Source organism: Chroicocephalus ridibundus, chromosome 3 (assembly GCF_963924245.1).
Source record: "Chroicocephalus ridibundus chromosome 3, bChrRid1.1, whole genome shotgun sequence".
Taxonomy (NCBI): domain Eukaryota; kingdom Metazoa; phylum Chordata; class Aves; order Charadriiformes; family Laridae; genus Chroicocephalus; species Chroicocephalus ridibundus.
The window spans coordinates 26,218,496-26,243,708 of NC_086286.1; the positions used below are offsets into that span (position 1 = coordinate 26,218,496).

The 25,213-nt window shown below is 41.0% G+C and overlaps 1 protein-coding gene across 8 annotated transcripts in view; it reads right to left on the minus strand.

Annotated features, from left to right (window-relative positions):
• Window positions 1-2,530: 2,530 nt before the first annotated feature.
• The window catches only part of PROX1 (prospero homeobox 1), a 50,499-nt gene continuing 27,816 nt past the window's right edge, over window positions 2,531-25,213 (minus strand). For 7 of the 8 annotated variants that reach the window (XM_063328472.1, XM_063328470.1, XM_063328468.1 and 4 more), the window contains one exon: window positions 2,531-8,846. In XM_063328472.1, the coding sequence (XP_063184542.1) occupies window positions 8,658-8,846 (189 nt within the window). In that variant the 3' untranslated portion in view covers window positions 2,531-8,657. The remainder of the gene's footprint in view (window positions 8,847-25,213) is intronic. The other variant, XM_063328476.1, reaches the window with a different exon arrangement.

Genomic DNA, 25,213 nt, shown 5'->3' on the forward strand with positions numbered 1-25,213 from the left:
GCTAGATATTCAACCTTAGGTCTAATTTTAAAGAATAAAATTAAACTGTGCATGCAATTAACTGCCTTTGAGCGTGAACAGCAGTTCATTTTCATGTGTTTTGTTGTGAGGCAAATAGCTTGTTTGTTTGTTTGTTTGTTTTTTCATACTGATTCCCAAATAAATGGGAAAGTACCACTATTCACTCGCCTAGGATTTATTCATGAAAATGCAATCACAGCCTCCCAGACTCTGGGTAGAGCGAGGTGGGGGGGGTCCTTTCTCTGCAAGAGAGTCGGTGTCTCACTTTGCTCTGCACCTCTGGAGAGAGCCAGGCTAACCTGAGCCGACGAGAATTCATTTGAGTCTCTAAAAAAAAATTGACCTCTTTCACCTCTTTGAGGTACAGGTACGTTAGTGATACTAATAAGCTGTACACAAAAACTGAGCATCGTAGCAAATGATGGATTTTCTGCAGCCACCAATCGATCAGGCTTTGACAGGCATCTTCTCCAAATGCCCCTGCCCGCTGAAAAGCTGGGAAAACAGGCAGGCCTTGCAATGTGCCTGGAGGGTCGGAGAGTTGGACCATGCAGGGAAACAACCCTCCTACCCCCCCTCCCCCTTTTACTCCAGCAGTTCTGCCCCCACCACGAGAGCCCTCCATCCCCGTTCAACAATAAGCTTTAGCAACAATTTAATTTATTTTCCGTATTGTGTTCTTAAAATGAACGCCGTGCCATATTTTAAAACTGAATCAGATTAGTGTGTTTGGGGAAACACTGTAACCCATTGCAAAGAGTGACGGACTTGTTTGCTGTTATATCCTAAATGCAGTCAGTCGTATGCTGCAACTCACCCGTCAGTTCCCTTTCCCTCCTAACAAAGAGGGAAGACTGGATCAGAAGGGATCATCTCCATAGAAATTGTGTTGGCACAACCTAGACTGGGCATAAATAAGGGTACAGACCAAGAAAACGAGAGCAATTAACTCTTTCAGGCTCTCGAATCACAAAATGCAGTCTTCTACAGTAATGTGATGTGTAAAAGAGTGCAGTTCCTAGTGATGGTCTCAGTGACATAAAATTGCTCTATTTGCCTAGGTCAGAGATGATTCATGTCTGTCTTCCTTATGATTTTAAAGCTAGAACGTAGTATCTTCCTTATTGTAAAAATTCCAGGTATTAGGGGAACTGAGGATTTCCAAGCACAGATGGCCAGATCTGCAGAATTTGGATCATTTCAGGGTGCTTGAAGCCTGGGAAAGTTGATTTGGCCCTCCGCAATGACAGGGACTACTTGCCAAGTTCCAGTCTAGCTCTGAACTCCTGCAGTATTCTGAGATGCCAATAGCTAGGATTTCTTATTTAGAGATCCGTGTGCTTTCCACTGCAGGGTAAAATGGCAAATAGTGTCTTCTATTTCATAGAACCAGTGTATTTGAAAGAAAAACTGCTCAGGGGACAGAGCGAGCTAGCGATTAGCCATGCAGCTTGTATCATTTGGTCTATTAACTGGGCACCTGAGGATGATCTCCCTCTCCTTCGTCAAGTCTTGCTAGCTAAACATGAAAATGAGTGCTCCCTCGTCATCTGTAGCTACCTTTGTGCTAGGATGTGCCTAACCAGCTGCCTGGTTTTAGTCTCCTCACCCTCTCTTTGGCTTCCCTCTGACAAGGAAAGCATTTTCATGGTTCCCTGGCAGCTCCCTCCTGGGATGCCTGTGCTCACTGCGAACCAAGGCTGGCAGAGGAGCTCCTCAAGGCTGGAGGCTTTCTGGAGCCGATGAGCCAGGGACCTTGATGCGCTCCTCATTTCAGATGCTGCAGTCTGCCCTGCTCACCATGCCATGGTCTTAGCAACCTCCCAGACACACAGACAATTAGTAAGTGCTGTGGGGCAGCCAGTTCCTTAAGAAAAGACCTGGATGTCAGGTATTTTGACCTGAAAATGCTAGTATGTTGGTTCAGTGGTGTGGTTAGGTGTGAACTAGGAGAGGCAATTTGTTTGCAGTAGAATCAGGGAAGATCTTACATCTGTATGATGATTCGCTACATGCATGCAACTTCATGACCTCCCACAGACCCCCTTTACACCTGGTGTTGATGTGGCCCAGCAAATGCAACTCCAGTTGTATAAAAAGACATAGAGTTTTAATTGCAGTTGCAGATATGAAGTATTTATTTGGTTGTTACAGTGTAGCTAAAGCTGGATTCAGGCTCCAGCTCAGCTTTACAGTGTCCTGAGGCCAAACCAGGCCGAAGATTCTGAAAATAAATGACCTCAGATGAAAACATATTTTTAACATCCTCCTCCTTCAAAATCAAAAAATTTTTGCATGATTTTGTGATCCAAATAAGCTACCATCTTACTGCCATCTGCACCAATTCTAAGCCAAAAAGAGACCATTCATATCTGAAACACAGACAATAATGTAAATCAAAGGTTCGCTCAACCTCAAAATTTTGGTACATACGAAACAGCAGAAATAGCGAAGGACTAGAGAAAAACAATGAACAAATGAGACTTGCATTTTGAGGAAATGTGTAAGAACAGATTACTTTATATAATGCTAATGATTGTACAGCTTTATAAGGAAGTGATCCGAGGAAGAGTGATAGATTGTAATAAAAAGAATAGAGAACAATATCTACCATTAACAAGGGCAAATTGATAAAAGGAACAAATGTGGACCACATTGAAACAAGCATTATTTTCCATTCATGCAACTTGTGGAACTCCCTGTTGCAGGACACCAGCATGGCAATTATATCCAGGAAATGATTAAACATCATAAATAAAAGTACTTTCTATCTCATGCTGGCTACATTTAATGTAAAGGGCTGCCTATGCTTCAGACATAACAAGTCTCTTGCAGGGAGTTATTCCTTGTCTGATATACTATTGCAAAATAACATTCATTATCTTAACCGGTGCTGGAGGTAGGACACCGGATTAGATAAATCATTATATCCATTTTGCGAGAGGGCTGGCAGTTTCATTAATAAATAATTCGAACTAAGGGGAAAAGAAAACCATCAGAGGACTACAGCGTTAGGCACAGCCTGGCCGCAGCAGAGAGGTTCAGTGGTTCTCCTCTTGATACGGGGCAACATGAAGTTTTGGAAATAAATATAAACAATGGCAATGAGCTTGTAATTTATATTTTATTTTGCACAAGCTTGCATATATACTGCACATACATTCAGTTTAGAGAAGATGGAAGGCACACAAGGCAATTGAACTACTGTATCCTTTAAGTGGTACAAAGCAAAAAGGTAAAAGTCTGGAGAGTATACAAAAGCTTTAAACACACAAAATAAAATCCCCCCCCAAAAAACATTTTTCCTGTGTTTATCTTAAATTTAGTAGCTGCCAAGCTAGAATTGTAACTTTTTTCAATCAATTGTCTACGGCACCTTTTTTTTCCAAACGGACAGGGGAGTCTTATTGTTTTATCTTGTCATCAATTAATATTACAGTACATCCTTGGTAATACAAAATTGTACACCTTCATCAAATAAATTAGGATAAATTAAACCAATAAATTATGCAAAGTCTTCAGAACAATAGACAACAACAAAAAATCCACAGTTGAAATTGCCTCTAGCTAAAAAATAAAATAAAAAAAAAATCAAAAATTGACTTTATCAGTTCAGTTATTGTACTATCTTCAAATTAAAGGGTCTTTATTACAAAAAAAAGAGCTTAATAATGCTATTTACAACATATTGCTAAATAATATAAAGGCAGTGTTTTGTCACTTTTGTAACTATATACATATGAGTAATGGCTGGGACAATATCAGTTTAAACCTTAACCTTTGACTCTTCTGGGCAGCATTAAAACCAACCTAAAGAGGCTTTTTTAATTTTTTTTTCCTTCTTTTTAGTTTCTGACTCTTACACGTTATATGGTAATGAGATGGTTATTGTGTTTGTCTAATATCTCACTCAAGTGGTACAATTAATGCAGAAAGGATGGATTTCAGAGAAAAATGTAAGCTCGCTGTTTCTTCTAGATTTGTTTCTACATATCCCAGTATCTTTGTGCATTCGGAAGGTGGCTGCTTCGGGAGAGAGGTGACTGTGGCTCAGATGAAAAGACTAAATAAAGTCATAGTGCCACCACCTTTCATACACTAAAAAGGATATTCCTAAGAAGATACAAAGGTTAAATACCAGTTTTCATCCCAGCTCTAAATATGAGCATTTTTAGCTTCAGTTTATAGATGGTTTACAACCAACAGTTCTACAGAAAACAAAATTGCATTTCCTTCAACAGAACATTTAAGTGCAATACAGTAACTGCTTACTCATATAAACCAGTTACATTCCTTAAGGGGAGCTTTTTGAAAACAATGCGTATTGGAATTTTCAAACACGTAGTTGGTACCAGAAGGAAACATTTGCACTATTAACACCAATGATTGCTATATAATACACATGGCAAATATAGTTTTTGCTTTCACTTCTCATGTACAGTGCTCATTTTGGGGGTTTTGTAAACCACTTTCCATTTTTAATATATATATATATCTTTCTGTATATATATATATGTATAATCTTTCAATGCTGCTGGTGAAAATCCTATCTTTAAAGCCACAAAATCTTCACCTTTATTTCTTAATTAATATTAACCTGTGGAAAAAAACATTTTTCTATTAACTGACTTCATATACATAGAAAAAAATTCTGCAATTTTACAGAAACTGTATCACCCATTCCCTTGACATCTGATGAAAGAGACTTAACTTTTAAAAGTAGAGAGCTGGATTTTCAAGAATGCTTTCAACTATCTATACAGTTACTGTAGTGTTTCTTATAAATTCAACAGATGTTTTCAGAATGTAGTTATTAAAATCTTCTGTCTTTATGCAAGAACATCCATAAGGTTGAATATTTACATTGCTTTATAAAAGTTCCCCTCGATTTTCAATGTTCACCCACATACCTGGTACAGTAACAAAGATTCTGCAAACTTAAAACACTTTAATTAAATAATACTCAGAGGCACAAAGCAAACCTCAGGAATACATGGGTGAACACTTCCTTAAATAATTACTACATTCTAACATCTTCCACGTGTTTACCATTAAATGTGAAACGTTCCCATTAAACAACCAGAGATACAGTAAGAATTAAATGTTTTGTAGTTTCAAATAGAACATTCTTTTCACAAAACATAACAAATGTCTAAAATAGGTTCTTAATCTAGATAGGAAAAAGGTAAGCTTTTCACTTCATACGCATATTTTGTGTGTGTGTGTTTCTGTGTATATATACATACATACACCCACACATTTTGTTTCTGTGTGTGTGACTACGTATGTATATGTATATGCACATATGTCACGTATGAAATATTGCTTCTATACTACTTTTCATCAGGCTAAGAAAACACAAGATTTGCACCACAGTTACAAAAAATTGGCTTCTACAAGAATTTTCAAAACTTGAATGCTGCTCAAACAATTGAGAAAAAATAATTTGCGTTATCAAACTGTTCTAAAAATTCTCTTCTTCAAAAACGTATTCTCCTGCTTTGTTTTTTTTTTTTTTTAAATTTTTAAAAAGACACAAAATATGCATAGCTATCAACATTATGTCAAACAGCCGGAAAAAAAAAAAATCAGTGTTTATTGCAGCTGTAGTAATTGAAAAATAAAGTTTAAAAGATGAAAATTGTAAGCCACAGAAGGCACAAGAACAATTGTACTTGTGGGGGAAAAACTGGTATTTTGAAGGATTTTTTTTATCCTTCCGCTGGTGCATTTAAGGTCTAGGCACAGACTATAACCTCAAGTTTATATGCAGAAATAAATCTGAATTAGCAGTAAATGAATGGCAACATGGGGTTTCTACATGGATTTTTAAATTCTTTCCCCTATGTAAACTTTTCATTACAATAAAAATAGCCTCCTGCCTTTTAGCCATTTTTTAGTGAAATAATATTGAGATCATTTGAAAGAAACTGCTTTCTACTTACAATTTAGTAGGAGCTATGCCATGTATTTATAATTTTAGGTGTATTGGGAGGCACAAAGGCAATATGGCTATAAAATGCAGAAAAATCACATAACTGAAATGATCAAATTATCATTTATTCCTTTTTCAGAAGAAGGAGTTTTTTATTTTGCTTTTAAGATGAAATTTCTACTCTTAATTCCTATGCCTCATTTACTATTGAGATTATGCTACTTATAAATAAATAAATAAATGCAACAACATCAAGTGTTGAGTACACAATTTCACTTATTTAGATTATGTGAATCACATTGCAGCCAAATAATAATAATAATAATAATATTAATAATAATAATAATAATAATAATAAACGTAACAAAAGCAACGGTAAAATCACAGATTGAGATGGTAGCTAGTAGTATGTCCACATAGTATGACTAAAGTATGGCTTTGCTTTCTTATGTCCAAGGTGACAATGCCGTGTTATATTTTGTATCTGATGGTATGCCAATGATGAATTTACTGTATTAAAACTTGAGCATTTTATGCCACTTCTTCCCATAAATCAAAAAAGTGCATGAACACAATTTTCATCCTTTCTTACTACTCAGAATTCACTGGAGTTACATCTTTATGAAGTGTAATGTTTACCAAATCATGCACACACACAAAACAAAGAAAAAAAGAAAAAAAAAGAAATAAGAAATAATAATAATAATAAAAAAAAACAAAATAAAATGAAAGAAAAGGGAAGAAAAGAAAGAAAAAGACACATCCCGTCTACTGTAAGGGTACATACAGTATTAGGTACTCTCAGGGAGTCTAAGATCAAGAAGATTTGTTTTGCTTTTAATGCATAGTGAAAATGTTGGCACTTCATCCCATGCTATTGTCTGCATTGCCTATACTCCACAGATACTGCCAGTGCTTGAAAAGAATGACAGGGAATCGTAGGATTGTGCTGTTTAATTTGAAGTCAGCAGGTTTTTAAGGCTTTCTGCTAACAATAATTGCTTTCATACATTTCTGTCTATCAGCAGTATTTGTAAATGAAGTGAAATTGCAATGATCAGGTCAGCTCTTTAGTCACATGGGTAAACTTTCACTCTCCAAAGTCAAAATGTAATTTTAAAATAAAGAAATAAGATACCAATATCCTCGATGGTCTAAATATAATTCACAGCTAATTAGGAACTTCCTCTAGATTCAGATTGAATTAAGGAGGGGAAAATAACTATTGACGATAACAATAAATTCTTACTGCATCCGTACAAAAGACGACAGAGAAAATGACAAATACAGAGTGCCATAGCATATTCAACCTTCCCCCAAACTTCTGGAGACGATACCCTTCTGAAAACACAAGAAAAGGAGAGCCATTGAAGAAAGCACAAGAACTAGCAGCTAGCTTTCTTTCCGTCTGCTGACGTATCATGGTATAGCATTCAGGCGAACCCAGATCCATCATGGACTTTACACTGTAGCTCAGATTTTGGTCAAGACTACCTCCAGCTTCAGAAGACAAGTGCGGCACATTGCTCAAATAGATTTTGTTTTTTAAAGCTGCACTTACTGCAATTTTAAAAATCCAATTTGTCTATCTGAACCCTGCATAGCCAGGAGGACACTGCGATTTTTGTATATGCTTGATTAGATTTTTATGAAAATGTAATTATTTTTTTTTTCCCTTTGCCTCAGCACTGTGAGGTGAAGATGCTTTCTTCTACTGTATCTAAAATCATTCAAAAAGTGCTTTTCAGGACAGATGTCGAACACAGACAGGAAACTTCGTATACTGGAAAGGGGATTTTTGGGGGCAGAATGGACTAAGAAAAGAATAAATTTAGGGACTAATGCCACTTAAAGTAAGACCGAGACGTGGCAACATAGGACGCTGAAGGTTTCATTTTTAGTCTATGGAGAGTGAAATGCTTCCACCTTAATAAGCTGACCAATATTCCAAAATTAGTGTGGTTGATACAATATTGTGCATGAATTACTGGCCTCACCCTGCAAGAACGGTATTTGATTTGTGCAAACGTCCCTTGCTGCAATTTGGAGAAACAACAACCTGGCATGTTGATTACTGGTGCAGGGTATTTATCATTTCTGTAAGGAAAGCCTGAAGAATAGGGTTTGTTTTTCTGGGTATCACTTCTTGGAGTGAGTACCTAAAATAGATGTTGTAGTTTTTTGAAGTATGAAACAAAATCAAGTTGTTGGTTAAAAAGTATATAAAATAAAAAAAAAAAAGCTCGAAGCTTATGAAGTGACTCCACAGAGTTCAGACCTTTAGCAGTATAAACATAATATAAACTTCATTGTCTGTAGTATTGTGCCGTGACATTAGTCTCACTAAGACAAAATGCCACTTTGCAGCAAGCGATAAATCTGACAAAGCATTTTTAAACATAATGCCCTAACTTGCTAAGACAGGCTTTTACACGCTTCCAAACTCTTCTCCCTGAAAATTAACCCCGTTGATTCTCCAAATGTTAAGGGTCTCGGGCAAAAGTAAACCAAAGGCTGAAGTAAAATAACCATCCCCTTGGAACTGAACGAAATCTTAAATCCAGAAGGGATCACAGTCTAATTTCATATACATATATATGTATGCGATACACATATATATGAAATTAAAATAGAGACACATGACTTGGGCATCAGAAGGGGACTGCTACTTTCATACATTCATAAATAGCTGCTGAACTCTCTACTCATGAAGAAGCTCTTGTAGGCAGTTTGGGGATTTGAAAATCTCGGGGACCTCACTGTCCAGCTTACAGATGACCTTGTATATGGCCTTCTTCCAGGAAGGATCAACATCTTTGCCTGCGATAATGGCATTGAAAAACTCCCGTAACGTGATCTGAGCCACTTCCAGGAATCTCTCTGGAACCTGCTGATACAAGGAGACAATGGCATTAATACAGTTTTCAATTTCAAGTCTCTGGTTCTTCAAAGGAAACTGAGCTAAGTTCTTTCTTTCAGAAAGGGGCTTACATAGCACCTGCATTTTCTAAATGTGGCAGCCTTCTATTCTCTTATGCAAAGCTGTTATATATAGTACTATAGCAATAACTTTTATAACATGTGTTAGAGATCTTTGTAAAGTCTACTGACAGAATGTAGGTAACAAAATGTTACTGTCTGAGTTTGGAGAGTGGGGGATTTATAGGATATAATTAGCAGGGGGGGAAACAAACACAATTGTCTTTAAGGAGAGAAATCTCTGCTTGATATTTTACCCATGCATTTACAGCTACGTCCTCCTCTCCGAAGGGGAACTAATATGAAAGTTATGCATGTATGGAAAGCCCTCTGTACCTCTGCGCTTAACTTTGGTCACAACCAGTGCTGAAAGCTATCAAGGAAAAAGGGTATCTCTGAGTGTTGTTCATAGTTTAAAAACAAGCAAGCAAGCAAGCCTTCAGCTAATGGCTTGCTTCTGTGGTTGCTATACATGAGACCCCCGTAAGATAGCTTTCTCGGGAGACGTTATGGTCTCCCCTTCTTTTTCAGAAGCCTACAAATAAAACCCCAACCTCTTCAATGGTTGCATTGTGCTCCAAGTGGCTACTGAGCTGGGATGTGTTAAACTCATCTGGGTTTTCTAAATGTCACCATCATTTCACGCGTAAGCCAAACAGCCAAACTCAGGGGCATGCCACTCTCAGAAGCCCCTGAACAATGGGTGAATGTTAAAGAACACAGTTAACCTCCAAACTTTGCTAATTCACCCTAAATAGTTGTCTCAGGCACCAGCACCACCTTCTTACCCTCTCACTTGAATGACTCAAAAGCAATCACTGTAATGAACTGTAGGTCAGTTGCAAGGTTGAGGTCATCTCCATAAAGGTATTATTTTCCATTTTTATTACGGAAATATGGCTTCACAGCTCTAGAACTGCTAATACACGGCCGGCCAGTAGCCAGCATGCTTATAATAGCAAGTATTCCCTCACTGCTATTCTTTACCCACTCCGGCAAGAGTTCTCTGACCTGCAGTGGGGGCCACTTCAACCACTTCTGTGGCCAACAGGCACCCTGGCAAATCTCACCCGTTTACCAAATGCATATCACATTGCCAGATCAGGGCCAGCACCTTATCCTCTACTTCAGGCTTTTGTTCTTCTCTCTTTAGAAGCCACTTTCAGAAAACTTATCTGGAAATGTGCATGTTTAACTCAATACAATAGAGCTCTGGAGCCTCGCTTACCTATCACTATTGCAGAAACACTAGCAGTTTGCTAGCCATGTTTTGCCAGCAGATAAGCATGAGATCAGCTCCCCCTGACACCAGCTGACAAACTCTGCTTCCAGAAGCCCCATGGCCCGCAGAAGTCCTCCATCTACCTCCACGAGTGAAAACCTGCCCCCTCCCTCCCCCCCACTTTTCTCTGCGCCCAAAGACAGGCTACCTTCTGCGGAAATTTTTCACTCAACAGGCCACACAGAAAGAAACACTTTTACAGATGTTCTATTCCACCAATAATTATGAGGGAAGAAAACTATTGTGTTTCACTTGTTTCAGCTCAAAGAAATAACTTAAAACTTCACATAACCACTCTGCTGTTTGGGCACTTGGTAATACATCTACAAAAGATACCATGCTTGTCTCCTCCTTACATTGCTATAAAAAATGATACACTTTTCAGTTCAAGCAGTTCAAACAACAGCTCATGTGCTGTTCATCACCTTTGGTATTGCTGGACACCAACCAAGGGGAAGCAGTCATTGACCACATGATACTAGAAAGCAAGAAATGTAGTAGATAACCACCTTTTTGGTGTACACACTAATAGCAGCACATGAGGGCAAAACCAGTTGTTTTTTGCCTTTGTGGTTGGGAAAAAGAGTTCACACCTTTCAGTTTTGGTGCCCACTCCAGAGGACCAGTATTTCCTCCCTTCCAAGTCGCTGGAGGTGGGAGCGAGGCAATTACAAGCACGTACATGAGAAGCATAAAGTCCAGATGCGAGAAGACCAACCTCTTCCTAAATGGTTACACCCATGACAATTTTAGGCATGAAAGTGAGCCTTTGCCATTCAATTTCTACCTGTGCATATGAAAGTTTTCCAGGTAGGGGATGCTGCTTTTCCACGGAGTAAGATTTGTGATACCCCTGAAACAACTACTTCCCAGGCCTCCCACCCCTGTAAAGACACACAGGCTTTTCTTTTAGGCTGAGTTAGCTTTTCAGGTCTGACTTTGTTGTACCTGAGTCACATCTGCAGGGCCAGGTGCCTTTGAACCTGGGACAACAGGCTGCAGAGAGCAGCCCACAAACATAAGTGAACGAAGCCCCTGCGGGGGCTTTGAAGAGACCTCCTTATAATGCCGAGTTCCCAAAGATCTCCCCTACTCCTCAGGCACTAGAGCCATTCATAGCTCTTTCCTTTTGGGATGTTATTAGCAATTTTTCATGTCAGACTGGATTACACACATTACTTTGCATGTTGTAATGTGACTAGCACTGTGATTAATCTGCACAGGATAGTACCTCAGCCAACATTTTTCCTTTCTAGAAAGAGTAACCGCACAGTGTTGTTTTTTTTTTTTAAATAAAGAAAATACTAGTGAAGTCCAGAGTCTGAAAATACATATTTAAATGGATGGGTAGTTAGATTTTTCACTGGGCAATAATCAGTCAGCCATGTTAATTATGTGTCTGGGGGTAGCATTTCCCTGACCCTAAGTGATGGCAACCTATTCAGCGCATCTTTACACCTAACTGACTGAACATCTCTGAAGAAGGAACATCTGCAGAAAATGCTTCAGTGACAAATAAACTCCATCTACGTTGCTTTTAATAGAACCAACAATCCCTAGTATGAACCCAGGGCATTTTCTTAGCATCAGGTGGCAGCAGTCAATCAAAGAATCACACTGTTCGTTCACCAGGAGGAAAGACAATGAGGTCTGCTCAGGGGGAGGCTAGGTGGGTTTCAGGCTCAAGTCTCCACTTCGGACTGATTTAGAAAGAAATCACACTTTGACGCATGCTTTGTCAATACAACTTAGCTCTGCTGCCAAGGAAAAAGTCACAGGCCAAACTTTCAGCTAGTGTAAATCAGCAGGGCTCTGCCAGCCTCAGTGCAGTTATGGTGATATACACCTGGTACACATCAGTCCTGTACCTGCTAACGCAGTCCAACAACCACCACAGTGCCCCTTCTCAAGCCTTAGCCACGTTAACACATCCCCTTCGTCTATGGGGAATTAAAGCTCTCATCTGCTCTTGTCTATTTATGCTGTTTTAACTACTGGCATTTTCCTTGGCTTGAACAACAAACCCGAACTATTTCACTCCTGGATTTGCATGTGCAACTACCATGCTGAACCATTTGGATTAGCACTGTGGGGGAGTGCTTTGTTAAAAATACTCAGCACAAACTATTTCTATGTGAGTAAAAGTATAGTTCCAATGGCTCGGAAGTTGGAGCCAAGTCAGACCTAACTCACACTTCTTTCATACAGAAGCACACACAGTTGCAGAAAGCAATATGCATTAAAAATACTTGTTGAATTTCTTTTCAAGGAAACCATTACCAAAAAGGCAGCGGTGATTGGGAAGGTGAGGGCAGATCCTCGGCAGGTCTAAGTCAGCATTGCTCGAGGAAAACCAATGAAGCAACACTGATTTTAAGCCAACAAAGAGGATCAGGCTTCTCTTTCTGATGGCACGCATGGACTTTAAAAATCACCGTTGGGAAGGAGGGCACACTAGAAGTAGACATGTGTCTCAAGTTGGTGGCCGATCAGTGGCCCTTCACTGTTTTTCTCATTATTGGGTTGTCTTGTATCTTGTATCTTTTATTAGTTAATTCATTTATTTTTTGGGTTGCGCAGCAAAGACTTATTCTCCCTTCCCTCCCATTCCCCTCATCTCCTCCCTTCCCCGAGCCCTCCTCCTCTTCCCAGTTGCTTTACCTTCAAGGATGATTTGTTTTATTAAACTGACTGTCCCCAGCCTCTGCAGTACATAATAAAAGCCTGACATAGCAGCCTGCCTGCCTTCTGTGTCCTGCAGATACTCATCATAAGTGTCAGGACATACCAAGGTTAGCGGTCACTGGAAGTGCGCTCACTGGCTCAAGCCTTGCCAAACATGCTTGGCAGCTGAATGAATGTCACAGAGAATAGAAGGGGAATTACAAAGGTTAGAAAGAAGACAGCCTCTCTCTCTCTCTCTCTCTTTTTTTTTCTGGAGATATATAAGCTGATTTTTCACACTTCTGAAATAAACATCAGCTCATTCACAGTCCCTTTCCAGCACCTAAATCTCTCCCATTGTCAAGCAAACCTTTAATTTCTACCCAAGCCTTATTTCTTAATTAGCAAAATAAGATGCTTAATTCTCTCTTAATAGAAAAGGGGAAAAACACCAAACCAAATGACAAAACAAGTCACCAGTCTGCTCAAAGATTTATATTTGTATTTCATGTCGCTAATCCTATTAAGGGTGGTCTTCTTTACAGTTAATCTTTTAAACTTTCAAAAATTCCTGCTCAAGTGGTAAATCTAGATGATAGAAAAAGCAATACAGATGTAAAGATCACAGAATTGTGAAAGTCAAGTTAAAACTGATATTCCAGAGAATTGTGTTTTGTTTTTTTACTATAAAAGGGCAATAAAATGCTGACTGTAAGAAGACAATGTCAAGGAGAAAAGGGTATTGGTATTTTGGATACTCTTGACTGCTCGCCTTGGAGAGAGAGTTATTCTTGTCACAAACCCTTTTGTCTGCATCTGCTGACTGCTTGCCTGTAGCCAGCAGCATACTTTAACTGTTTTGTCACCTCCTAACATCACATGCATCAGCTGTTGTGCTTTTGTTACGGGTATTGTAGAGCTAATCCACTGTGGCTGTTCTACTGTGCAGTAAATAAAACAGAAACTGCTTCTCAGACAATTCTGCATGAATATTTCAGATGGCTTTTTACAACTCTGATTCACAAAATAAAATACACCCCCCCCCCAAACTAGACTCAGATGCCTCAAAGCTAATTGCATGCAATGACTTCAGGCATCAGAAACAACTGTGTTAGTTGGATAAATGAATAGCAGACCTTTCTAAAGTTTTAAAAATACTAAACATACTTCCTTCCTTGCAATTTTACCTGCATATAATTTTTTTCTTTAGAACACTTCGGGTTTTTGGCAGCGGCAATTTTGAAATATTTTGTGCCAACAAAATCCTTAAAACATCTTTGAAATCTTTTCTTCCGTAGGTGCAAGAGTCTGGGAAGTTTAATTTATTTTTACTTGAGCATCAAGTATTTTTTAACCATAGAACTAATTTTACAAAGTTCCTAAACTTCTCCCGCCAACTTTCCTAGAACAGGGAATAAAATATTTACTCAGAAGTTCATTTTCTGCAGCCGATTGCTAAACTGTCCTAAAGCAGGGTGGCTCTGAGCATGTTCACAGGGGCAATGGCAGCAAAGCCCAGCATGAGGCCTGAAGCAGACAAGATACCCTAGGAAAGGAGACAAACAGGTGAAGTACTTTACCGAGCATTCATTCACCCTTGTGCACACATGATTCCTCTAAACAAACTCTCCTATCCCTGCTGTTTGTTAAGTAAATATTGATCAAGGAGAGACATATCTCCTGACAGCAGTAGCACAAGCTGGGGACTTGTACCGCAGACAGAGTGGACTTAAATGGATAAACTCAGATGCTTTAGGAAGGCCACACAGAGATTACCAGATAAAAAGGCAAGAAGTCAGACTGTTGGCTTTCCTTTCCCCTCTGCAGGGGCCTGGGACTTGCTTATGTGGAACCTCCACAATAGAAAGAAGAGTCATCTGCTCCCAGACACAGTCTTATAAAGCAAGAAGCCTGCGTCTTAGGTGCCCAAATGACTTCATATTTTTATCTCTTGCCAGCTGATGCATTAATATTGCATGCAAAAAATGTTGAGTTTAAGTCTCTCTCCTTGAGCACATGTGGGAGGCTACTAAGGGGCAGCTCCTCAGTGGTGTAAATTATCACCTCCCCATTGGTTTCAACAGAGAGTTTATATCCCCTGTGGTTGGTCCACCTCTGGTTGTTCTGGGCTGGGGCACACATTTTCCTCAGGAGCACTTTTTTTCCACTCATGCTCCAAGTAAGCAAATCACTCTGATGCCTGTGGGATAAGGTACACACCACCCTATGTAGGGGTGCCCAGTTTAGGCTGGTGTGTCAGTTCTAGTTCTCATAAGCAAACGGTGAAGATTTATTGGACTGATGTGTCTAATGGTAGTATAGCTGCAGAAAGCAGTAGCAAAATTGTCAAGTCATTAGTGGCTGTGATTTCTTTTAAAATTTCAGCAATAGGTAACAGCGACCTCATTTTAGTAAACTACCAAAATTTGGGTGGATGTTAGAAGTAATGCAAGTGCTTCTTGGAGCAGATTTTTAAGCACTCCTCAGAGATCTGATTGCAAGCCTCCGAACCATGTGCACGGCCACCATAAAGCTATTCACCTTGCCTGACGAGGCAGAGGGAGAGGATCAGACATTAATTTTCAGTATGGGGTCCCATGTTTAGAAGTACCAAGACCAATGCAACCGTTCTAATATTGTAACAGCGTCAGACAACTGCTTGGCTGTAGTGCACAAATCTGAAGATCCTTCAGACAGGGACAGCTGGGCTAAGCTCGAAACCTTTTCTCATACAACGTTTAATCTGCGTTAAACTTCAGCTCCATTTATATGATTAGGCTCGCCAGAGTGTACCTACAGACTTTGCCTGTGGTATTGTGCTGGAGTCTGATAGTGTGTTGTATTACTAATGTTCCAAGAGTAAACACACTTGTAGGAAACAGCTATAGTTCAAGGCTGCACTTTAAAAAAATAAATGTTTCATCAGTCTTAGCAAAGGAACAAACGGCAATAACACTCTGTATCATATTTTACAAAGCTTCAAAAGAACAATGTCCCGTTGAGTGAAATTCAGTAGCATTCTGTAAACATTAATTTAAGGAAATCAATAGGCTCTGTGAGCTAAAGCCATATTGCAAGATAAACTGGCTGGAGTGCTACTTTGTCAAACAGATTTTAGTTTTCTCGGCTAGATAAAGACGGTTTCAAAATGGGGTAACGTGTTGCAACCAAGGTTTGAAAACTATGTGGCCTTCAAACAGTCTGCTTGTTCCTACTACAAAGCTGGATAAACATACTTTAAAAATGATAAGATTGGGCCAGGATTGATTTTACTTTCAAATTTTATATAAAGTAGAATTCTTGGTGAGTGTGCGTTTGGATTTTTTTGATCCTAATTATGAGCAGAAATAAACAAGTGCAGTGCAGACAGCTGAAGACATCAGGCTGCCAGGAGAGGTTAAATTATCTGGAGATGGCTTTTTTTTTTTTTTTTTTTTTTTTTGCAATTGCAGGACATTATGGATTTAAAAAATCTTTATTCATGTTGACCTGGTGGGCAACAAGTCACCTTGCCAAATAGGAAAGCCAAAATCTCTAGTGGACTTAGGATCAGAGGTCTTCAGCTGGTGAAGGCTGCTCACGTTGCAGAGCGCAAGGTCGTGGTAATGGGAGGTAAACAGGTTGGAGGGGGTGAGGGGGGAAGGCCAGATCACTCTTCTAGTTGGATGATCTAGACAGTGGCTATAGAGAGGGACTCCACAGGGAGCCTCTTAACCCAAGGATAAGGCGTAAACAGCATCTATTAGACAAGTGATGGAGAACCTCTCTAGGATGATAAGCAAGTCCACTATGGGGGGAGCAGTCTCACCATGGGGAAGTCCAGGTCATACAGCTTTAATGTGTGTGCATAGCGGTCCGCACCAGCACAGGTATAGCAATGGCAGATGAGATTCAGGGGAAATATTTCTGCTGAGAAAACCTCATACAAAGCACAAACTAGATGTTTACAGGCACCCCCCACCCTCAAAGTCGAGGTAAGGTGAGCTTTGGGGGCACAGTACAACGTTCTTAAAGGAGATGCTTGAGAAACTCCACTTGCGTCACCCACACGTAGCCCTGAGCCTCTTCCTCACATGAGGAACATTTAAGCCTGTAGGCTCTGGGGGCAAGCTGGCACCTAAACACATATTCCCATACCCGCAGCCTGTCATGTAGAAAACCTATCAAGGACGAACCTTCTGCATCCCTCCCTGCCCATAAGACCCTGCATCAGAGCCATGCTGGGGTCAAGCCAGCAGTAACGCAGTAAGGAATCACACTACTTCTGAAGCCACTTCTCTGTGGGCTTGAGGGGAGGCTGGTGACACTGGAACCAGCCCCTTCCTCACGAGCATCCCACCGAAGCAGGGACCCTCCTGCTTTAACAAAGAGCTACAAGGCAGCCCACCTATCCACTGGCCCCTCCGCAGACTAGAGACTTACGCAATTAGGAGCTGCAGGCACAGATCTGCTGCCGTTTCCAGGGTAAACGCTGCCCTGAGCAATAGTGCCCTACCGTCAGTTTTCCTGCGCTCGCCAAGGGCAGCTTCTGCAATACGTTGCTGGTGTCCTGGCTCCTGCCACGTTTATCCAGACCATCACCTCCCCTCGTGCAAAGACTCTTTTCCCTGAGCATGGCGAGCTGCTGCGTGGGACCATCTTAGCGCTGCGAGTTGGTGTGGCAGCATATCAAGCAGGAGGCTTTGGCTTCTACACAGAAATTGGAGGCAGGTTTTGGAGTAAGTTGCTACACTTTTTGGCGCGAAAGCCACGGCAGCATATGGCCCAATGTTCTCAGTTTAAGTCTGACACTTAACATTATTTAACAGTTTCTGTGTTAGGTGCTTTATAAGGTAAAGGAAATTAACAATTTTCAGCTAATTAGATCACTCAATTGGCTGAACATCCTGGACACCTCTTAGAAAAAAACAGGTTGGCTCAGGCGATGGAAAGGCTAATGCCTCTTCCATTATCACTTATGAGGAGACAGAAATAGTTGGAAAGGATGCTTTTATTTTAAAAACACAAATGAAAAATACCTCAACTATTGGACACTCCAGTAAACACACTTTTCTCCCAACCACCACCTTTCTAGAAAGCAGGGCATCAATTTGCCCAGCGCTACATGTGTCCCAATCCCCCTGGCTACGGCAGCAGCTCTCTGGTGCCACCATGGTTGTTTTTTATTGCCTTCAAGTTTCCTCTCACAACTCCCACTGTACAAATCTGTTAAGAAACAGATTTTTTGGAAAGAGAAAAAGACGGACAAGAAATTGGGTGGCCGTTCAGGATGGTCTGCTCTCCCACTCTGGCACACAAAGAGAAGCCCACTTTTTTGGAACACCACTAACAACACAGCACTGAGCCTGGCGTTTGGGAAGGGAAAAGCATTAGCCCAAGTCTGGCTCAAAAGAGAAAAATTAGGAAAATCACAGAGGTTTCTTATTACAGTTACTGTTACACTGTAGCTTTTTTTACTCTTTGTAAAAAGCTGGAAAACACATGCCCCTTCAAATGATTTAAGAATGTATTTCAGAAGTGTTTGCTTGAAAGGAAGCTGAGATCCCTTATCCCTTGAGTAGAGTTTGGGGCACTAGTAATCGACGGCTGGCTTACTGTTATCTCCTCTGCCAAACTCACAAAGAGGAGAGAGAATGGGCATGGCTCTTACAAGGAAAAAAACCTGACAGTGGGGCTGCTGAGATGTCTGATAATATCGGGGAAGTGAAAGTGGCAGTGCAGTGAAAATGGATACCGCGTGATACATTAGATTTAATCACTTGCATTTCAATTAAGCTTTTCCACAAATAAAGATTGGGAAGTACTGTGCCGGCTCCCTGCGCGGCTGGAGCGCCGAGCGCCGTCGGTGCTGCATGCCCCGGCTGGACGCACACAACAGCGCTTCCGCATCTCGCTCAGGCTGAAACCCCCCTTCTGCCTCCTGGGATTCTCCCTGCTAGGAGCCATCTCCGGGAGTATGCCCGTCCTGGGACTGCTGTGCCTGTGGTTCAGGGGATGAGCCTAGCCGTCGTGGAAACACAGCTACTCTCTCGTGCAGACACAATGGCCTTAACATGCTAGTTTTTAAGCACAAAAGTTGGTAAGACTTGCGAGTAGAGTAGGCTAAAACAAAACAAAAAGACTTTCCATTTACAATTTATTTAGACTGTTTGGAAAATAGTTCTCCCCTTTCCCCATCCTCAAAAATCATCAATAGGGTTTTACTGGGGAGATGATTATCAAATTTCCTTTTCTGCCTTACTGATGAATGAGAACTGCGTGAGGTGTAGAGGTTTCTAATGGAAACTCTGATTGCCCTTAACTTACTGCATTGCCAATGGCACTGCTGCAGAATGGAAAAATCACTAAGGCTCCTACGGCTTATGATAGTTGGGGGTTTAGCATGTGTTGGGAAATGTAAGGAAGAATCACAGGAGGGGTTTTTGTCACACCCAAGAAGCTGCGTCATACAAAAACTGAAGGAGAAATAAAACTCTTGCACACAAGAACAGTCTAACTCAGTCCCATTGTGGTGAAATGCAATCTGCTACAAGAGGCTGCCTACAATGCCAAGTGGCATATTATGTACCCTGCTGCCAAATTCTGGCAGGTACCGCATACAGGCGCCCACAAAAAACCTGTCCAGAAAAGTGAGTACAGGGATGACCACCCAGTTCTGGCTCTGCTGCAGGAACAGCAGAGAGGTTATTGCATACTCTCCTGGACACATCAGCCACATGGGAATGTGATGAGCAGCTATGTCTCTCAGAAGCAGTAAGTCCTCTGCTCTCGTGGTGTATTACCATGCGTAAAAGAGTTGGTCAGGCAGAAACTGCTGGTTAGACCGTGGATATAGAGGAAAAGTGGTTCATGGAGATTGTAGTGTAGTGGTCATTTATGCTCAGCAGAATTCGGCGCCTTAGAGGAACTATTAACACTATAGCAGAAGCGACAGTTAACAGCTTATACATCTAGAGTACATCTTATATATATATAAAAACATTGCTAACAGTTAGTAAATATCTGCAATTGGTGTTGCTTGCTCTCGCTTACTCTTTCCACCTCTCTGCACTGCAGTCACCTTTGTCTTCTGTGTCTGGCCCTGAAAAGCTCCCACTGTGCTCTCTCCCTCCTCGGTTTGTGTTTGTTGGGGTGAGGGGAGTGAGGAGGGAGGTAAGGGAGAGCGATGGGAAGCAGGTGGTGTTTAATCAGTCTGGCAGGGAAACAGGCAGTCACCGGTGTCTTTTTGGGGGTAGCATGAAGGTGGTAAGCATGCCCTCTGGCATCAGGGTACCTCCTTTCCTCCTTCCCATGGCTGAGGGCAGAGGCAGGGGAAGGAAATTGCACATGGTTATGGGTGAGGGGTGTTGCAAGTGAAGCCCCAGCTCCACCAGCCCAGGCTCCCGCTGATTAACTCTGATGAACCTCCTCCCAACATAACCATGCTTTTCTGGGCAGCCAGAGCCCATTGTGGTGGGATAAACTCCTCCATCTAATCCACCCTGAGCCATGCAGCTGGCCAAACACCCTGTTACAAGCTTCAGTGCAGGACCTGCTGGGGACTGTTGAGCCTCACAAGCCTGTAAGGTCAGAAGATGAAGTCTTGTGTTCTAATGGACTGAGCTCCCTCTCGTTTGACTCCTCTTTATCCATTGCGGAAGGAAACGGTGTGACTCCAGACAGCACTGGATTAGATAACCTCGAGGCTGTGCCTCGTCTGATGGAGCCAGCCCTCTCAGCAATTGCATGAGATAAGTCACTTCGCCTTCTCTCTGAACACTGATACTCTGCAGTTAAAGGGCTTTTATTTGCAATGTTGATTTCCCCTCTCTCCTCTAAAAACTTTCTGAAGTTGTAGACTACTGCTTTAAATGAATTTATGTGTCTATGCTACTGTTCTCCCCTAAGTCCCAATCAATGCAGCAGCCTTTCTGCTTAGCAACAGAGATCATGCCACCCTGGTCTGCTGCTCTCTACAAAGCCTCTCCATTAACTACAGAAACAAGTTCAAGGCCACATCTTTGAGCGCTCTGGACCACCACCAGGACACGGCTTCTTCTGACGGCACATTGCCACTAGAGCCTGGAAACTGCCCCCCCACAGAGGGCAGTTCACGAGTCCCTCCAGCGGCACACAACACGAGGCAGAGCCCGTCTGCGTACCTTCCGCCTCTGCAGATAAGAAAGATGAACCTTGCCCCTTCCAGATCTACAGGGAGAAATCATCTCCAATACGTTGATTACCTTCAGCCGGCCCTTCTGGCTGGCCCTCCCTCTCTTGCCCACCCACACTCACACGTCGGAAAGACGACAGTCTCTTTCTCTGCACTACAAAATTCAGCAACACTCTAGTACTGCAGGTGATGGGCTCTGTGTAACTACAGCAAGTGATCCAGTACTCTGAAGACTCCCTCCCTCTTGGACCGAACAGTATTTCTTAACTTCACATCTGTTATTAATGTCACTTCAGTAGGATACTGAACTGTGGCTACTTCCCTCCCAGGTTATCTCTCTCTCTCATGCAGGTGAAAGACCCACAGTCCTCATGGGCCCCTGCAATATTCTGCTGTGGCTTCCTCACAGCCTCAGTATTTTGCCCTTACTGATTTAAGTATTTTTGAAAACAGCATCCCTATTGCGCTCCACAATGGTGGAAGGTCTCTCCGCAAGCAAATTTGTGCTGCCACTGCTCTCTCAGCCCAGGGATACCTGCTTTGAGAAAGGGCAGGACCCCAAAAAGCTGGTCCAGAAACCAGCATGGGTCATGGTGCTGATAAACCTCTCCCAGCACTTCCAAAGGTTATGACAGTTTGCTAATTCAGGTTACGAGTTTGCTAATTCAGGTTACGAGAGCCCGACTCTCGTCCATTTTAAAACACATTGAAGACACCAAGCGAACAGTGTTCTGCATGAAGGTGACCTATTCAAAGTCCTATAGGACGGGCAATCCTATCTGTAAGACTTCTGTTAAAGTCACTCACACAGCCCTGACCCTGCACTGTGAGACAGTGTCGGCTGGGACCTCCTCTTTTGGCAAGCGCGCCTTACAAAAATAAAAACAACGCCCCCCTCCACCCCACATCCATAAACATGATGGCTTTGTGCCTCTCAATCCAGCTCTGCATTTAATTTTTAGTTTTAAAATAAACAACGAAACTTTTTTCCAATTAACATTTAACATATATTCACACACTTCACTGTATAGTAACACAACAAAAGACAGCTCTTCAGCTGGCACAGATTAATTAGCCTCAATGATTGCTGGAGCTGATTTACACCAGAAACTGAGAATCCAGCCCAGAATTTAGTTCAGTGTCATGGAGAAAAAGCATGGGGTCGGATGTGGAGGGAAAAATCTTACAAAGCTAGTAAGCTAACCCACTATTTCTCATCGCTCTGGTACGTCATTTATATGGAACAGCTTAGATAAAGTTTAGAAGATCATACATTTTCCTCAATTTTCACAGTACAAAATGATCTATGTCCTTTTAATGTGACATACTAAAACAGGATATAAGAAATTTTAGCTGATCAGGTCTTGTGAACACCTTCCTCCTTCAGTGGACAGTGCCGCTTCTCCAAAAGTTCTGAGTGATGAATTTAACTATGTTGTCTAAAAGAAATTTAAAAAGTCTGGAAGAAACATGTGCAACTTGCATGTTACCCATTACCACAACCAGGATTTATTAAACGGTAAGAGAAATCACTGGTTTCTTTTCCTTTTCTTTTTTTTCTCCGTTTTTTTTTGCAAACACCAAGATTTAAAATTGAACTGCCTAGCCTAACAAACTCTTTCTATATGCAGCATGAATGAAAAAGCATTTCAGCTTGCGAGGGATAAGACTTTACGTGAGTAAGGGACAACACGGGTTAAAATTCACCTTGCTTCTCACTCCTCATCTACGACGGGTTTTTGGAGAACGACGGACATCTGGAAATCAGTTTTACATAGAAAAATATAAAACAGGGAAGAACTAGGAAGATGAATAAAGGCTCATCACAGACACAAAAGACCAGAGCAAAAAGAAGCTTGGATTTGGGTATTCTTGTCTGGCAAGGAGGCAGGCAGTAAGGCTAATGAAGCATTTGCGATATGGGACGTATGCCAGCGTAACAAAGAAGATGTGCATCAGCTCTGCAGATGTGCCAAAGCCCCCAGAGCAAAATAATGACATAATCACCATCAGTGTCACAGACCAGACTGTACACAAGGTGACATGGGAGAGAATAAATAAGAGTCTTTAGAGGCCCATAGTACACACACGGGAAGGAATAGCCATTCCTCACAACTGCCACAAGAGAGTGGCGAGATGTTGGGTATAATGTGTGCAGCTAGCAAAAGAAATCTTGAATTGTGCAAGGCTAACGCACTATAAATTGGTGCTGTTCTCGATCTCCAGTTGACGTTTCAATTCCCACTACCCCTTGTTGAATGCAAAATGAAATGGCAGTAGGAGTCGGAAGAGTTTGCCAAGTTTTGTTTTGGTTTGGTTTTACTGGTTTCTTTTTGTTTTCTTTTTTCTTGGAAGGGGGCTGTTTCGTTTGAGAAGAGGATGGGGCAATAAGGATGAGTACCAGTAAATTGTAAAAGCAAAAAGCAAAAAACAAAACCCCCAAAACAAAACACAGCACACCACCACTACATGCACACACGCGCACGGGCGCAGAAACCCTGCACCATTCAGCTGGAACAATCCTAGGATTCCCCCAAAGCAAAATTAGAAACAAACAAGGACGAGTTTTGCTTTTTTTTTGAGGGGTTATGCTTTCTGGTTTACTGCTATCCATGAACTAAACCAGGAAAAATCCCTCTAAAATATTTTTCCACGCTAAAAGACAAGATTACTATTTTATTGATCAGTAATAAAACACCGCTTAGGGCAATTTAGTACTTAACATGTTATTTGCGGTGGGGAGTAATCTGAAAAGCTCTGAGTAGCCTTAAATCATTTCACAACAGCTCTTCCAGCATAAAAGCAAGTGTTTGCCTCCGTACAGCTGTGTGATTTTGTGGTATATTTTTTTACAGGACTTTTGTCAATTTTTAAAGGGAACATCTGTTTGATAAAGTAGAACAACACTGGTAGTAATCCACAGGCCTAAGTGGGCAAACTGTGAAAGAGCAGGAGGTAATGCTGAAGGCGCCAACGGGACTCTTGCAGAAGGAACGCTCAAGTACGTAATTGTTTGCAGGATCTGGCCCTCCAAGAGAAGCTCAGAAGAACAAAGCACTTGGCTTCACCAGTGTCCCTTTTCATTGCTTCTAATGAAAGATTCATAAGAATAACTTTAATTTTTTATGATCTTTTTTTGCATTACTGTATTAGCTGCATCTACTTTGTATGCAATTTCTTCTTAAATACAGAAAACCTGTTTCAAAATGCCAGGCATAATAACTTAATCAGTACAATAATTGATCTTGATTGTTGTGCAGTCCTTCTGAACAGTAAGGAAGTAGAGATGGAGCCCAGAAAATTTTTTATATGATTATTCCTTTTCATTGCTAAGTGATGTATTTATGAAGAATGCAGGTGAAGGTCTGGAGTGGAGTGCCTTTTTATTTTTTTTTAAGACAAAAAAAAATTATTAAAACCTCCCTAATTTGCTAGTTAAACTGTTCAGTGGAAGAATGATTGTATTTGTCCTTTTTGGCTTCGCCCAATTAATTGGAGCAGTAATATAACGATTGTTAATAAACAGCCCTAATTTGACTATACTTCTTGCCTATCTACTATAACAGCACCTTATCTTTGTTTAGCATATCATCGGGGAAAACAAGACAGCACGTATATAATTTTGTTCTGTTGTATATGAAGTTTAATAATTACGCCACAGAGGATTCTAAATTAATTGCAGAAGGCACAACAATATTAATAATCTGTTTAGCAAACTCCGGCTTCTTTGCACTTTGATGTTATGAGCAGAGACAGTACGAACTGTGGCAGTTTTTTAAATTGGGTGAGTGTTTGTTTCTGTTACAGCTTATACCAATGTTTTCTTTTATGCTTTTTCTACTGTGCACCTTTCTTCCCTCTAAGAAAAAAAAAAAAAAAACAACCACAAAACAAACCCACAGAACAACTCAACAAACAAGCCTATGCTTATTTGGGTGCGTTTCAGTCAAAGCTGGCAGATCGAATTTTTAATTTATTTATCAAAGTTTCATTGCAGCCATTCTTCATAATTACAGCAGCGTTTTAATTTTTTTTTTCTTCCCTTGAATAGGAGAGAAGGGGTTCTGAGAAAGTTTTTAATTAGCTAAATAGGTCTGTGTAATCTAGATGAAATAAACACGCCCGTTTGAAAGGGTTGTTAGAACTTTTCCAGCCATTTAATCCATAGATGGCTGAACAC